Source organism: Pelodiscus sinensis, chromosome 9 (assembly GCF_052426305.1).
Source record: "Pelodiscus sinensis isolate ZL-2025 chromosome 9, ASM5242630v1, whole genome shotgun sequence".
Lineage (NCBI taxonomy): Eukaryota > Metazoa > Chordata > Testudines > Trionychidae > Pelodiscus > Pelodiscus sinensis.
In genome coordinates this window covers 45,317,501-45,334,093 of record NC_143060.1, presented here as the reverse complement: position 1 = coordinate 45,334,093, position 16,593 = coordinate 45,317,501, and the positions used below count along the sequence as shown (strand labels likewise).

General features: G+C 38.9%; 1 protein-coding gene and 1 long non-coding RNA gene across 5 annotated transcripts in view; one reads left to right on the top strand and one right to left on the bottom strand.

The window, feature by feature from the left end:
• Positions 1-12,949, top strand: part of VAV3 (vav guanine nucleotide exchange factor 3) — a 248,862-nt gene extending 235,913 nt beyond the window's left edge. For 2 of the 4 annotated variants that reach the window (XM_075936644.2, XM_006119791.5), the window contains 2 exons: positions 7,377-7,528; positions 9,409-12,949. In XM_075936644.2, coding sequence (XP_075792759.2) covers positions 7,377-7,528; positions 9,409-9,450 — 194 coding nt within the window. In that variant the 3' untranslated portion in view covers positions 9,451-12,949. Of the gene's footprint in view, positions 1-2,972; positions 3,057-7,376; positions 7,529-9,408 lie in introns of those variants that run through there. The other 2 variants (XM_089780555.1, XR_016350269.1) reach the window with 2 other exon arrangements.
• LOC102458603 (uncharacterized) overlaps positions 1-16,593 on the bottom strand; it is a 155,560-nt gene that overhangs the window by 118,870 nt on the left and 20,097 nt on the right. The gene's annotated exons all lie outside the window — the stretch shown is intronic.

Sequence of the window (16,593 nt, the reverse complement as noted above, 5' to 3'; positions counted from 1 at the left end):
ATGTGTAATAATATTGCTTTTATAACATGTAATATCCTAAAGTCAAATCAGTAAAACTTTATTGCCTTTTTAGATGTTCAAAGTTATTTAAAATTACTGTTATGTGGTCAGTTGAAAATGTTTAATTTTTCCTGCAAGAATATTAGACTTCAAAGGCTTTATCTTTGCATTTCACAAGATAATAAGAGGGAAATAAAAATTAACTGTGACTTTAACAATTTGAAGATTTCTGTGAATGAAGTCCAGCCCAGTGTCTTGTGGCAATGATTTTGACTATTCTGTCATTTTCAATTGCTGGGGTTTTTGTTAGATTTTTACTTGTTTATCTATACTAGGACATGCATATGTAATTTCCAAGAGACTTTCCCACTTTTATTTGGGAAAACAGAAGCATTAGGGGAATTTGAGGGTGGATTATTTTCAGATTATTTTTCATCCATTTTCCCTGTTTTTCTTTGTGTTTCTTTCTATCGTCTTGTTTCCTCTTTTCTTTCTTCTCTCGTTTTCTTTAATTATTTCCCAGGAGTATATGCAGTGTAATTAAACACCTTTGAGTAGCCTGTATCAGCTCATTTGGGCTTGGACTATGTGGCTGTATAATTTCAGTCTAGACGTTTAGGCTGAGGCCAAAACCTGAACTCTGAAACCATCCTATTTCCCCAAGCTCAAAAATCTACAGTGCAATTATAAATGGTGAGCCTGAGTCAGGTGACATGGCCCAGGCACTGGTGTTTAAATGTAGTGTAGACAAACTCTATGAGTTTTTAGTTTTCTTTCAGGATTTCACGTCCGTTCCTAGTTATTTTCTGTCCTTGTCACTTTTCAAAGTGTCTTCCTCCTCATTCTCCTATCTAACTTCTTTTCACTATCCCTCACAGTCTCTGTCCTCTTTCCCCATCATTCCTACCTGGCATGGAGTATTAGTGCATTCCCTGGCATGAGAGATGCCCTGCCTACATTGCCTTTGTGTTTATTTTAGTTACTCTCAGAGAGGAGCAGAAAGAAGATGCTTCCTCTTCTTACTTAAATCAGTTAATAGGAGGGAGGCACCAAAGAAGGCATTTGTATCACATGGAAGAATACTAATGCATCGGAGAAATAGCATAACTGTTGCAAATTCTTGCAGGATACAAGATTTTACACATTCCACTTCCTTCGCTCCACTCCAGAAATAAAAATCTCCATTACAGGAGTTACTTAAGAACATGAGAGTTCAGAGGTGATAATATGGAAGAGCAAGAGGGTACTTTCTACTTGAGAGGTTTGGTGGGCCTCATTTCTCAAATTCCCTGTTTAAAGCCTACTAGATTGCCACAATTCTAATAACAAAACCCAGATTGTTTGACCCTGGATGACACTTTAGTTAATGGATTTTAAGACTGTTCTAAATCTAAATGAGGTTTTCCTTCTGGATAGTCCAGACTGTAGTACTAAACCCAAACCTTGAGTCTTGTGTGCGCGTGTGGCTCAGAGGAGCTCTTCTGATATAAATTCCTGTTTGGATTTTTAAAAATAAATACATTTTCCCTAATGATACAAGTCTTATATAGTTTAGTTCTTTAATACCTTTGTTTAGTACACATGGGGCAAAACATCACAAAATAAGCAAAGAAGCATTTCTGACTTGGAGAATTTTTTTTAAAATTTAGGAAACTCTCTTGCAGACATTGCAAAAATTCATCATGTACTAATGCCGAATGTTTTGAGTGCATATGAAAGGCAGTTTCAAATCACCTCAGTTTCTACGGTGATAGGAAAAAAGGTTTTATTCTTACTTAATTGTAATGTTTTTTAGTATACTTTCCATATTATTTCTTAGAATTTCAGGCCAAGAGTGATTTGAAAGCTGATCTGCATGCCTTACAGTTCTTTCAATAGTTCGTTGTTAGAACTGAGTTATCATTTTATACCTAAAACTAAGTTAAATTTTCACTCACTTCAGAAAATTATCCAGTGGTTCTTTTTAATATCAGTACCCCAGGACTTCTCTTCTTTTTAGATGGTCATTGCACACTTTCAGTAGGCATGAGGATGGCACATCAGCTATCAAATATATCGAGACATCAGTGTGTATTTTATTTTTTTTAAAAAGAGGATTGTAAACAAAGATGAATTTTGGTGCAATGATATGTTCTTTGGTCTCAGTTTTTATTTGAGATTGCTTCTGCATAAACAGTGATTGCACCCACAAAATAGGCTCTTTTGCAGGTAGAAAACATGATGTCACTCAAAAGAAAGCAATTGGGTGACCAGCAAACCTATCTATGGTTTGCAGATTTAATTAGTGTGTCCTTAACCCTTTGATTAGCAGAGAATACATTACATTTATCCATCAGAAGCTAGCATACCGGCTCCACAAGTTTAAGTACCTGAGCCAAATTCTCCCTTTTGTGTTTGATCAGAACTTCCACTGAACTGCATGAGTAGCATATATGGATCCAAAATATCATGTAGTCCTTAGAGAATATGCAACATGCACATAATGCTCATTGATGTTAATGGTTACCAGAACATAATGCTCTGATCCCTTCATACGTGGTGTAAGGCCCAGTTTAACATGGTACTTAAGAACATGCCTAAGGTAAGCTAGTGCATAGTCTTATGGATACCAATGACATTGCTTATGTACTTGAACTTAGACACATGATTAAGAACTTAGCTGAGTCGGGGTCAAAAATATTTTACAATGTATTTAGAAAAGAAACAGTTTTATTTGTAAGAAAAGAAGTTTAAAATTCTTTTCTGCCAAATCCCAAATGGATTTTTTAATTTTTTGTTTTGAAAAATGTAAGTGTGGAAAAAAAACCCTTAAATCTATATTTTCCACTTTTCATAGTCCCACATTTCCTCAGTGAGCAACATTAGTTTCCTTATTACCAATTACTTACCTAATAAATATACTAATATTTAAATATTTTTGCCAATATTTCAACATTCTTTTGCTTCTCTCTTTTTCTCTTTCTTTCTCTAAGCCCCTTCTTTGTTCTGTGGGTTTTCTTTTGTAACTCCTCCAGACTACAGCTTTGTTCCCCCTTCCTCCACTCCTTTCTGGTCAGGTACTGCTTACTGCTTTTATATTTCTTCTAAATTTGCTTCTGTTTGCAAATTCTTTCAATGTGCAGCCATACAGGGAAGGGACGAATCTACTTTTTTCATTCCTTGACTAAGTGCAGAATAGTAGCTAATGCTATGCACTGAAGACTGACTCCAAATCTCAGTAATTGGTTAACATGATAAGCTATAAAGTCAAGGTAATCTGAGGGTAGAAAATTGTTATTCTTGCAGTCCCACAAAATCAAACTCATATAAAATAAACTTGATTTAAGTATACATTACTATAAGCAGAATTTGAATAGCTGCATCATACCTCAAATGGCCACTAACTCACCTTCCAATAGTAGAATCCTATAGCAAGTTTTATTTAATTAATGTAGTCATATAAATTTACATATCTGAAAATTGCTTATGAATGAATCAAGTCTTCGTCCCATCTCTACAGCAAACCATATTGTGGCAGAATTGTAAAATGCTGTTGCTAGAGTTCTGTTAACAAATGTTTTTCTTAGATTTTGGCTTCAGTTAATTTTACTCATCTGTTTTTCAAATGTACTCTTGTTTTCTTTTTTCTCTTTTAATCTTCTCTTGCTGTGAAAATATACAAACATTTTGAACTAACAGACTATAAAAAGATTGAAATTTATAGCCATACTAATCTCAGTTCCAATCACGTTGTAGCAAATTTGCACTCCATTAATAAACACTAGTAAGTAAGATGCTGTTGTGACTTTTAAACCACAGGGAAGATCTACACTACAGGGTAAAGTCGACTTAAGTAACGGAGTCGATATATCCTGTATCAACTTCTGCAGTGTCTACACTGTGCTGGGTCCGTGAGAGAAACTCTCCCACCAATTTACCTTAAGATTCTCATTCTGGTGTAGTACTGGAGTTGGTGGGAGCGTGTTTGGTGGACAATTTTAGGGGGTCTTCACTAGACCTGCTAAATCAATCCCCCGGTGGATTGATTACCACAGTGCTGATCCACCAGTAGTGTAGAGATAACCATAGTTATGCACCACTTTTCTGGTAGCCCCAGGAATTTTGCTGGTGGCAGGCAAAAATTCTCTGGGAACCCCAAAGGAGCACGCACAACAGTAACCGCTGCACCAGCTAAAGAGTACAACATTTGCTCTCCTTATACTGGTTCACTTCCACTTATGCAAGATGGATTATCCGGCCGAGGAGGCACAAGTTTTTGGAATTGAGGTTGGCCTGCTATAGTCCTTGTACATACAACTAGCCCCAACGTAGCCCTTTAGGTTGGTAATTAGTAAGAATTAACTGCATTGTAATGTCTGCATTAAAGACATTTCTTTGTAACCATTACACAACAGTAATGGGGTGTCTGTGTTAGGTAAGTGAAGCATGTCTGCCTGGATGGTATTTCATTTTCTGGCAGATACTGTGCTTGACTTTTTGCATTTTTAATAAAATCATCTCTTCTTAAAACACCAACGGTCTTCATTAAATTCACAACTAAAAGAAAATGTAAATGGAAAATGTGATCACTAAATATTAAGAGTTGGGTTTTTTAAAAGTACGTTCAGTGTTGGCCTATCTCTGCTCCTCTGGAAGTCAGTGGTAAAATTTACCCCTTGAAGCCAGTGGGACCAGAGTAAGGCCAGCAATGTGGGAGCACTTTTGGAAATACTCTCCATGTTTGCATACTGGTGAGAACTGATATACGGTGTCATAAAATAAATCAACTGACATTGCTTCAAGACACACAGAACCCAGTAGCCAAAAATAACTGTTACGGGGCTAAAGCCACAGCACTTTAACAGGCAGGCCACAAGCTAAGGGAGGGGCTCTGAAATGAGCCTGGGGCAGAGAGTTGGGGGGCAAGAAGGGTTCAGGACCAGGGCCAAGGTTTGGAATGCAGGCTCCTAGAGCCTGGGCTTCAGTGTCTACACTGCAATGAAATAGCCCCTGATCCTCTTTCTCCTATTTCCAGATTCTGTCCCTTTCCGCTTACTTCTTTCTCACGTTCCCTTGTGCTCTTCACTTTGAAAGGGTTTGAAATACTATCCTCCAGTTCTGCCCTTTTGCTTCCCATTTTCCCTAATGTTTTACTGGGAAATAAAATATTTACTACCCAGCATTACCTGCATTTCTGTTTTCCTTAGTCCTTTCCCTCCCTCAGGCCCCCGTTCTCCTTGTTGTCTTCTTTCTTACCTACCTCCTTTTGTTCCTCTCCCTGCTTCTCTTCCAATATACCTTGGCCTCTCCCCAATCTTATCCTGATTCTGAGTCCAGAGTGGTTCCTGGCTTCCCCCAATCATTTATGGGCTGGTCCTCATATCCGCTAAATCAAATATCCTCTTCCCCCCATTAATTACTGCTATGGTCATCCAGTACACTGCTGAGCTCAAAATCAATAAGTGCTGCTAGTGCCCTTTTCCTCACAAAATGTCAGTTACTGCCTCTGTTGCACTCCTTTCCCTGCCAAATCAGTGACCAGCACCTTGTTCCCCAATCAGCTTCTGCCCCGTCACTACTTATTCTTGTGGCTCACTATGGTATTTAACATAATATTGACATGAAGAGTTTACCTAAAGAGTCTAGGCATGGTATTTGCTAGAGAATATATTTTATTATAATATACTGTGCATGACTGTCTATATTCTTCATCATCTTCATTTTGTGCACATGAACAATCTATCAATTGGCTCCTTCTCTTCTATAGAACGTATTTGTAACTTATAGCCATATTCTAAATACTAATGCTGCGTGCAAAGCTATAGCACACTACAATGTGCTAAAGGTCAGAATTCATTTTCAGACTATTTGATTTTAGGTGTTTCAGTTTTAATCATTGATGTGTGTTCACTTGTAATTATTTGAATTCATAGTTTCTGTTGTGCAAAAGCTGCTCTTCATATGAGATCACAACAACGATCAAATTAAAGTATATAGAGCAAGGATCTAACTTAAATAGCTCCTTCTGTTAGAGTTGTTTAGAGTTTTCTTGTTTACATGTCATGTTTCGTATTTCCCTGATTTTAAATCAAAGAAGTTCAGCTTGCTCTGATTCCTTACTGTTAGATTTTTGACATTTCCAAAACTAAAATGTTAACAGCAATTTGGGAAACTCTAGTAACAATGTGCTTGCTCATCTGTTCTCTGTATCATATTAGAGACATGCAGCTTTGCACTAGTATCATTCAGAAATATTTGAAGTCGTTTTTATATCAGTTGAAACGACTTAGGCCCAGTTCAGCAAAGTATTTTAAGTAGGTATATCACTGTAAATCTCTAAGGGCACTTGTACACTACAGGGCTTAACTCGAAATAAGTTACTCAAATTGAGCTGCATCAATTGTGTATCTTATTTTGAAATAGGAAGTGTCTACACAGCACTTATTTCAAAATAGAGCACTCTTTCTCCAACTTCCCTTATTCTTCGTTCAATGAAGGTTACAGGAGTCAGAGTAAGAAGTCTTCCAGCTTGACAGTGTTTTGCCACTATTTAGAAATAACTGCCAGGTGTGTAGACGCAGACTAAGTTATTTTAGAATAGTGCTAGTTATTTTGAAATAGTGTTGCGATGTAAATGAATTGTAAATGTTGATTTTGTTGAGACCTTCCCCCCCACATGCTTAGATTTATGCTAATACTTAGGTACTTTGCTGAATCAGGGTATTTTTGCTTGTGGTGACATTTTGGAACCTGGGTTCAACTGATCAGTGTTGATGTTTGTTTTAGAGTTTAAAAGCCCCAGAATAAAGGCCATACAATAGATAACCCAAACTGAAGAAATGCATTTTCTTTTTAGTTTTAGTTGGAAGGAATTGGTCTATAATCTTATATGTATTGTATTTAACTTGGATTGTTTCTCTGAAGGAATAGCACCATAATCTGTTTAGTTTGCCTCATTAGAGGTTTAAAGTTAAATCAACAATTAATGCTAATAATCGCTTTGGAAACAAAATAGTGACCTCAAAAATAAGTTAATGTGTATTTGCAGCAATATTATAAATGATAAAAAGTGTAATAAGTTCTGCAGAATTTTTGAATCCCTGGGAAAAATTTTTTTTGACTCAGTAGCGTTTACATTCAAGTTCATGGAATGTTTTTCCTTTCTATGCCCCCCTCACCTCCCAAAAAAACATATAAAATCCTCCAACCATGTGTTGAATTAACTTTTAAAGAAGGTCTTCTTGATTTCTTTGTGTGGTTTCTTTCAGATTTACATAACGTTGTTCACAGCTTATTTTGTAATAGAATTGTTGCAATACCTTTTACAGTATTGACTTAAATGATTGATCTGCAATTGACAAATCATAATAACATTGATTTTCTGTGTTCAATTTCAGTGCTAAATCCCAAAGTAATTGGCATAGCCATAGCCCGGTATGACTTCTGTGCAAGAGACATGAGAGAACTATCCTTAGTGAAAGGTGATGTGGTGAAAATTTACACAAAGATGAGTGCCAATGGCTGGTGGAGAGGTGAAGTAAATGGAAGGGTAAGTTTTTCTTTTATATGGCATCATTTTGTGCTTATCTCACTGATAAGGATTTTTAAAGGGGTATTCTGACATCATATGTCTTTTTCACATATTTCCTCTTACAGCATATCTGACATATCATCAGCTCTGTTTCAGAGAATCCTCCAGACAGTATGCTTGATTAGCTTTCCCAGAGTATAAATGAACTAGAGTCATGGATAAGTGCTGATGTCCAGTGTGAATAAGACTGTTTAGGGTGGGGGAAGGGGAGATAGCAGAGGTTATAACTGAGTTGCATACCCTTAGTAGCAAAACATCAGGCTGTTGTTGGATTCCTTGTTGATTCTTGCTGTCCAGTTAGGAGAGGCAAATAATGCATTTTGTTATCTTTTCCTTTTGGAAGTGCACTTCATCATTGCCTTCCATACCTTTGTCAGCATAAAACTGGATTGCCGCAATAGGCTTTACACGAGGCTACATCTGAGGAGCACTCAGGAACTTCAGCTAGCACAGAACATAGCAAGTGCTTTTTACAGGGAGCATGTAAAATGTGTGCTTGAAGTTTTTGGGGGGTTCCTGGTACTTCCCAGGTGCAAGTCAGAGGTAGTTTTGACACACAAACCCTAAATGGCTTCCATCTCTACCTTAGTTGCTATCACTCTGCTCATGTAATACCAGATAAATGGAGACGCTCAAGGTCATGGTTTAGTAGCATGGCCAGGGCCTGCTGTAAGACTCACCTGTTTCTCCAGCTTTGGTAAGGGAGGGTGGATGGCAGTTGGGATGATGGTTAGGTATGATGATAGTCCTCTGAAATAAGGTGGGAAGCATGCGGGGTTTTTGTGTTTTTCATTATTTGAAGAGTTTTTGATTTTACACACACACATAAATATATTTGATTTTATATATATGTGAGACAGGCACATTTTAAAAATGAAATCAACTGCAAGCAATATAGACACCTAACCTATTTTGGTGATCCTATGTGAAATAAGTTGATCTCATTCTAGATGTTCATGGGCAGACAACTGCAGACTAAAGAAAAACATTATGAACTGGAATTCTGATAGTCTCATCAAGATGCGCTTTGGGACTTGAACTCCCTTCTTTCTCTAGAGATAGTTTATCCAGACCAGCATACATAGGCAGGGTAGCATGAAGTAGCTTGCCCTTGTCTTGTACTCTGTGATACGTGTGGGGCTTCAATCTACAAGGTTAATGCTCTGGTTTCTTTCATAAGCAACACAGTAACATAATAATAATGAAATATAAATGAAAATATTTTTTAAGAGGGAAAGAAGACATCAGAAAAACGGCATCCCTTTTGTCCATACCTAACATAATCATTAATTTCTGAAGAGAACTTCTAAAGTGTAGAATTGCAGGGCAGAGCCCAAAGTTTTTTCTCACTTAAAACAACTCCTGACTCCATTGGGTCGTGAGTACATGTAAGAACAACAAAATCAGTTCTTATTTACTCTAGGAGAATAACAGTAATGGTGACTTGTGAGCCTGATTGTAGCATTGCAGAATACTTAAATGTCTTTTACCTCCAAAAGAGGGAAATGACAGATGCTTTCCTCTAGTGAAATTTGTTTCTGCTCTTATGTTGCTTCTTCCACATTTTAGATTTCTTGGGTATAGTCACAGCTTGTAGCTTAGTTCTGAGGTTTTAATGTTGAGTGCTGCAGCCTCCAAATAATGGGGAACAATAATTTGCATCACTTGGTTGAGAGGTGTTATTTTGAGTGCTATGGCAGCACATTCAAGTTAATGTTTATAGTTCTGTATTCACTAAACAGAACCATTATAATTTTTGCCTAGCCAGGCCTTCTACAGAATTGTCCTGTGTCATTAACACCTTATATATTATTTTTGTTCTGCTTTTGCCTTTTTAGATGGGCTGGTTTCCATCAACCTATGTTGAAGAAGATGAATGAATTGAACACTTACTTTGCACTGTTGACCAGAAATTTCAGGGACTGTGGAATACAACAGTCTGCAAGGCGTTATAGTCTTGCTAAGAATTTCAAAAGCAACATTTCTGTTTGTCCAAACCCCTCCCGTCATAAAGTTGGGATTTCTAAAGAAATTTGTACTGATGGACTAATAGTTTGCCCAGAGCCATGCAAGAAACAACTTGCCAGTTTGCAATCATCAGGGACCAGTGTCAAGCCCAAACCTTACTTTCTTGGATGATCCTTGCAAAACAGATTGCTGTATGCTGTGTTTCATTTCGCCCTGTGGCACACAGCAAATTCTACTTATTGGTAAATGTTTAATACATCTTTTTTTCTAGTAGCTAACACCTTTGATGGTGGAAGGAGAAGATAAAGGCTTTATTATTCCTTATCACTGCATACAGAAAAAGGAGAATTTAGTCATACCAGTGGACATGTTTCAAGACAGGCAATACTGACTTTTCTTCATCAACCAATCATACTTGTCACATAACAAGCAGTTGTGAAATCCTCAAGCTGTTCTGAGAAAAATAAGTAATATAGTAAATATTAACAGCCTTCTCTTCCAAGGTACATTTGTTGGATGATTATAACTGACTGGAAGTCCTACAAGTTTGCAACAGCAGTTTTAAAAAAAGTGGAGTGTTACTTAGTGCTAGAAAAAAATGGTGAAATGAGATTGTGGTGTTCTCTCTCTGTTTTCTTATGTGCTCCAAAGCTAATTTTTCTCAGTTTACAAGTATGCAGCTGATTATGTAAACATAACCAAGAATCTCAAAACCAAAATATGTTCTTTATAGCTCATATATTACCAGGAGTTGAAACATTTTGTATGTCATATTTTGCCTGTAATGTATCAGATCTGGCTCTGCAGTAGAAATTTAGTTAACAATTCCTTTCCTGTGTGAAGACAAAAGGATCACACTTGCAGTCCCATCAGCTCTGCAGGGCTGAAAAGAATTTAAATAGAATAAAAATGTGGTTTTGGAGAAAAGCAAAGAGATTTCATCCTAAATGCACACAAGAAGAGGGTTCCCCCCCCCCCTTGCCTGACTCCCTGTTTTTCAGGACACTAACTCTGTCTGTTATTTCTCTCCCAGTTTGGTAGTGAAATTATGGCAATGCAGTGGAAGGGAATGTTCCTTCTATAATGTAATGAATAAGTGTCCATTATCCCAAGAAAAAGAGCACCATAGTTTAGCATGAAAGCCTATAACCTTGCTGTTGGGCATGACCAAGTGATCGCTGTCCTTTGAGATCCAGCATTTTAATGAATTTTGAAAGTCCTGGTTCATAAAAGAAAAAATTCAAACAAATGTTAGTGGTAGTGTTGTACATATGTGAATATGCAATTGTTAATATTTAGCTAATCTCTTAAGTGTAACGTTTGGGATAAGCAAAATGTTCCTGCATACATAAAATTCTGAACTGGATTTTTCCTGCACATGAGATACTCTCTTCCTTCCCGTAAAAACACAGGGGGATCCATTACCACAATGTGCACACAGACCAGCAATACAGCCCCTTTGCAACTGCTATTCCATTCTATGGACTGGTTCATATTATCCAATGATCCTCCAGAGAATGAGATCTTCATTAGCACATACTGAACTCCTGCACTTGGGCTACCGACTGTGGTCCCCACTTTTATGTAGGCCTGCTATGTAGCCAGCACAGACATCCATTCATAGCATGGGGGCAAAGGGTGAGGACACAAAGACACAAAGACACATACCTGCGTAGCCATTCCTCCCACATGCTGCATCCTGCAGACTGACCCTTTTCAGGGCCAAGTGGTGCAGCGAGCCTGTCAAAAATTGCAATTTAAGTTTAACCTTAGGGATGAATCTCCACCAAAGCACCATGATTTCAGGGAAGTTACCTCAAATTATGTAAACTGTGATTATGTTGAATACGTTATTTGATGGAACTGATTTAAAGCATATGTAAATGTGTAAATTATTCCTAAAAGGTATTTTATAAAGTGATCTGTACAGCAGTTTAGACTTTTATGTTGTCTGGGTATAGTATGTTGTCTGGGTATAGTCAGTCATTCAGTAGTATTATGTTGTGGTCCTGATCCGATGCTACTTAAGTGGACAACATTGGTTCTTTGGCAGTCCTGCCTACTTTGGGGATAGGCTTTAGCTCTGTGAAATGTTTTTTGCTTTATCATATAATTCTTATATAGGAGAAGCAGTTTAATTCAATACAAATTACAAAGCATTTATGTTGTGTTTTGTGTTGTGTTTTATGTTATGTTAAATATCCTAAGGTTTTTTAGCATTATTTTGTTAAGTAACCTCATTACACCAAGTTTGTAGTGTGCTTTTTAGCAACTCGGGACCAGCAATTTACCTAGGAAAAGAATTAAAGTAATATCTAACCACTTTTTCATGGTATTCAGACTGCACATCTTTGTTGTCTGTTTAATGCCCTGTATTGAATGAGTTAAATGCTGCATTTTAAACTGTTTCTAATACCAAAGATACATCATTATTCCAGAGCCATGAGCTTCTCAATGTGCTCTTTGCCTGTCAGACAGTACAGTACTTCAGTTTGTAATATTTGATACATATGTACATATAATAAACCGTTTAATTTCTTGTTTAAATTCATGTGTAAAAATTCATACTGGCTTCTGTGTGGATTTTAAAATAATTGTTGTTACTAGCAGAAATTGTTAATAGTTTATCAAAACTACACATGTATTATCATTGTTTATATGTAAGATTATATTGTCATTAGGCAACCATGCTCCCTGCTTTCTACTCTTGCCAACCCCCTCTCAGCCAGGGAGATCCCGGAGGTTTTTTTTTTACCAGCCTCCCTGACCTCTGGGGAGGGTCTGAGGCTGCCCTGGCCCCAGTTCTTGAGCCTCCTCCAGCCCTTGCCCCTCACCCTTGTGCCATTGAGGGAGTGGGCCAAAGTCACGCTGGGTCCAGCTCTCTCCCTGGCCGCTGGGCCAGGCTGAGGCTGTACTGGGCCCACCACCACCAAGAGGGGAGGAACCAGGCCAAGGCTGCACATGGTCCAGCTCTTAACCTGGTTGTGCTGGGCCTGGTTCTCCCCCCACTCGCCCTCCCCCACCAAGGAGGGCTGGGTCAAGGCTGTGGCAGCTGTGGCTCCCCCTGGCCACTGGGAAAGAGAGGGGGAGGGCCAGGGCCACAGGCAGCTTCAGCTCTCCACGTGGCCCTTGGGAAGGGCCAGGCTAGGAGTGGGTGGGGCTTGGCTCCTTCAGATGCAGAGTGTTGTGATGACATCACAGTCATCCCACAGGAAATTTTTTTTATAGAGAGAGATTATTTATATGGCAGCATATCCCTTCCTTTTGAGAATTTTTTCTCAGACTATATCTTTTATGCTATATCTGAAATAGCTTTGTATATGTATGAATAAATGCAGTAGATAGATTCATCAGCTATATGTATTGTTGTTGTATGTTTTCCCCTATTAAAACCTGCACTCGTAATTCTTACCTGACCATGTGCTTTTTAAACAGATTCCTTTTGTCCATCTTGTTTTATAGATGTACCCAACTCCTCCTCTTTCTCAGTGCTTAGACACATACATGCACATGCACTCAGGTTGATGAGACCGCGTGTCTGAAAATATACTGTGTGCTTAATTTGTTGGGTCACCAAATTATCTTTTTAGAATGTATCCTGTTCACACTTCATTTAGAAAACATAGCCCTTTATTTAAGAGCAAAGTAATTTCTGTTCCACATTACTAATTTAGCTAGTTCAGTGATAACACAATTCAAACATGGCTTTACCGTGTCACTTCTGCTTTTCAGCAACAAAGGCTTTACCATGTCACTTCTGCTTTTCAGCAACAAAGGAGCCACTCTTATGATAATCATTACTCTAAATAAGGCATTTACACCTCTCTACAAATGGAAGGCATAATTTTCCTGTCATATCATATATATAGAGACTCACACCTAACTTGAAAGACACAAAATGCATTTCAATTAAATTCTGCTTCTAACATCTCTTTCTCATTCATATGAATGGGAGAGAAGAGAGGCGTGCCATTTTCTGAGAGAAAAATATAAAGAAAAACTGTTGGACTAGATCTGTGGGGGACTGTTCATGATGAGGTTCTGAATGCCACAGTTTGCTTTGTAGGTATTAGAAAGGAACCAGCCACTGAAGGTTGATTTGAACAGATTCCTTTTTCAACATGGAAAATCACTCCCACCAAGAACATTTCTTCCTTCACCCAAAAGCGAGCTCTCATTCTCCTCCAAAGGTAAGAGGAAGGCTGGTTAGGATATAGGGGTAGGGCAAAATGGGTGTAAGCTGGAGGGGGTTGCTGGACTTTTTCTTTGTGCAAACATTCTTTGTGTTTGCAGAACACATGCAACCTCAGACCCAGGCTTGTTTAAGTTCAGAACAAATGTTTTGCATGGCTCTGGTTTCTGTTGATATTATCACCAGTGGTATTTTGCAGTTAAGTTGCAATATCACCTTTAATGAGTGCACTAACCCACGGCTCTTTCACATTCAATTTTCATGTGTTACATTAATACAGCAGAATGTCCATGTGCATGCTGAGCCCACTCAGAGATTCACATAGGTAGATTTCAGATTCTCCAGCCTGGAAAGCTCTGGTTCCTCCAACTTGCGCTGAAGATGAATCGCAGTTAGCAGATTAGGGTTATGAAACACAGCTGTAATTCTATCTTTTACAAGGCATGCACATCTGCTGTCTTTATCCAGTTTACTCTGGTCCTGTTGTAGGACACTTACTAACAGAAAACAGTATTTTGATGAGCACTGGAAAGATTCTGTCTGCACAATTTATGCAAATAGCTTTGGCATGTGGGGTGCAGTAGATGGCTTCTTAAAGTCCTTCCTGCCCTGTTTCTGTGATTCTTTCAGTGCATCCCAATAGTGCTTTAGAAAACAACTAGCAGATGTACCTAGTGTTGCTCGAGACCTTAACTGCAGTAATGTTTGGGGTTTCTTTCTGTAAATGGAAAGGAAAATGCAAATACTTTATTTACATGATTGTATAGGGCAGGGGGAATGGAAGGGGAGCACAGAGCAGGGGTTTAGATTGAGGGGTCTGAGGCATGGGGTGGGGTGCAGGAGTGAGAGCAGGGAGTAGGAGGTGCAGGACTCAGAGCAGGGGTCTGGGAAGCCCGGGGGAGGGGAGTTTACCGAGACCTCCTGGGAGAAGTAAGGATTCCAGTGCTGTGGCGGCAGCTCATCTCAGGGTGGGGGAAGGGCAGTGCTCTCCATCAGGCGGCCCCTCCTGTGGGGCCAGGGCTGCAGTCCCTGGTTGGTGGCTCCTCCCAGAAAGCCGGGGCTGCATGAGCTGGTCCTGGCCTGTAGCTTGGCTGGGTGGGTGAGGGACAAGTCTTGGAGGGACAGCCCGGGCTTCCAGCACCCACCCAGGAGGGGGAAGGAAAGGGTTTGGGGAAGGGGGCTACTTACTCAGTCCGGTGGCAGGCAAGATGGTGGAGCCCCAGTTCTGCTGGCCACTACCCCAGGTGGCCACTCTCATATCACGTCCCTTGGAACAGCAGCCCCTTTTCCAGGGACTTCTGGTTGTCCTGGCACAAGCAAACCCTGACCTTGCTTTAAGTTAAGAGAAAAGGAAACTGCATACCAAATTTGGTGGCCCTAGTTCTTACTGTTTAGGAGGAGTTCCTGAACAGACAGACACACAGACAGAAGCACTCTAATATATATATATATAGAGAGAGAGAGAGAGAGAGAGAGAGAGAGGTGTAAACTGTGTAAGTAAATCAACATTACTTCATCAGCCTGCATCAAATCTTAGAATCTGTTTTATTAGTAGCCCCCAGTTCTCCTTGAAATGGGCTGTGGAATTTTCAACATTTATCTGAATTTCCTCTGCTGAGTCACTTCAACATCATGGCCAAAAGCTTTATGAAGGTAATAATAAATAATACCTATTTTTCACAATATGTAGAAATTTGGATTAAGACCACAGAATATACAAAGAATTAAGCATCAAAGTTCCAAATGCAGAAGAGTGGTTGACTGCAAAACTCAGCAACTTTCTTTTCAAGAGCTAAGAGCTATTTGTTTTCATAGCAAATCAGATTTGGATTGTTAAATTAATTTTATAATTCCTCATCTGTAGTACAGTATGCTACCCATTCATCAAAAGGATCTCTGCTGCTTATTCTGAATATAACATTTGATTTTATTTAGTAAAAGAACCCCCTTGAAATGTTTGAAACTTTCTGTTTCCATTGCTTGTTTTGATGACACTGTTAATCTTGTGCTTTTGGAAGCTAGGTATGTAGTTACTTTAAAATATTGCAGTTTTAACTTTCAGTAAACTCCTAGTTAGAACAAATAATAGGTTAGGAGACAGCTGTTTGTTAAAGGGGTTGTTTGCTTGTTTCAGAAACCAGATTTTGCTAAAATTGCTATGGCAAACTTGCTCTAGAGAGAACAGGAATTGTCTGAAAAGAAACGGGGGACCAAAGAACAAGAAGACCAAAGTTTTGCTATAATCCTACAATCTGATGTGTAAAGTTTAATGTTAATACCATTCCTGACCTTAGATAACCTTTTAAAGACTATTGCCCAAAATATCGTATGCCTAGAGCTAGCTTTGGTGTGAACCAGAAATCCTTTAATGCTTCAGCACTCTGAAATCTTCACTAATGAAGACACTATCACTGGCTGGCTCTGGGGAATGCTGGGCTTGATCTTGAGTCAGCTGAAGTCTTCTTACCTTTGACATCAGTGAATTAACGTTAGGCACATGAACAGTTAAAATATTGATCTTCATGCAGGAGAAATTTGTTTCCAGGATTGCAACATATGGCTAAGAAGCTAAGGGGAACATGGGCAGTTGAGGGAATTATATTCTTGACCATTTTACTGCCATAGGCGGTTGGGCCAGTCAGTATTATCTGTGCATTTGTAGTGCTTTGCTGCTTATTGCCTCAACCCTGTGGTGCCAGGTGTTGTATAAAAACATCTCTTTCCTCCTCATACCTGCCTTCAGAGACTAGTCTCTCCTCCACCTTTTACCTCCCTGGCTGTATGCATAAAGCCCTCTGTGAATAAAACGATCCAAGGATACTCATGGATATAAAGTGGAGATCTACAAATCTGCAGGATTCTA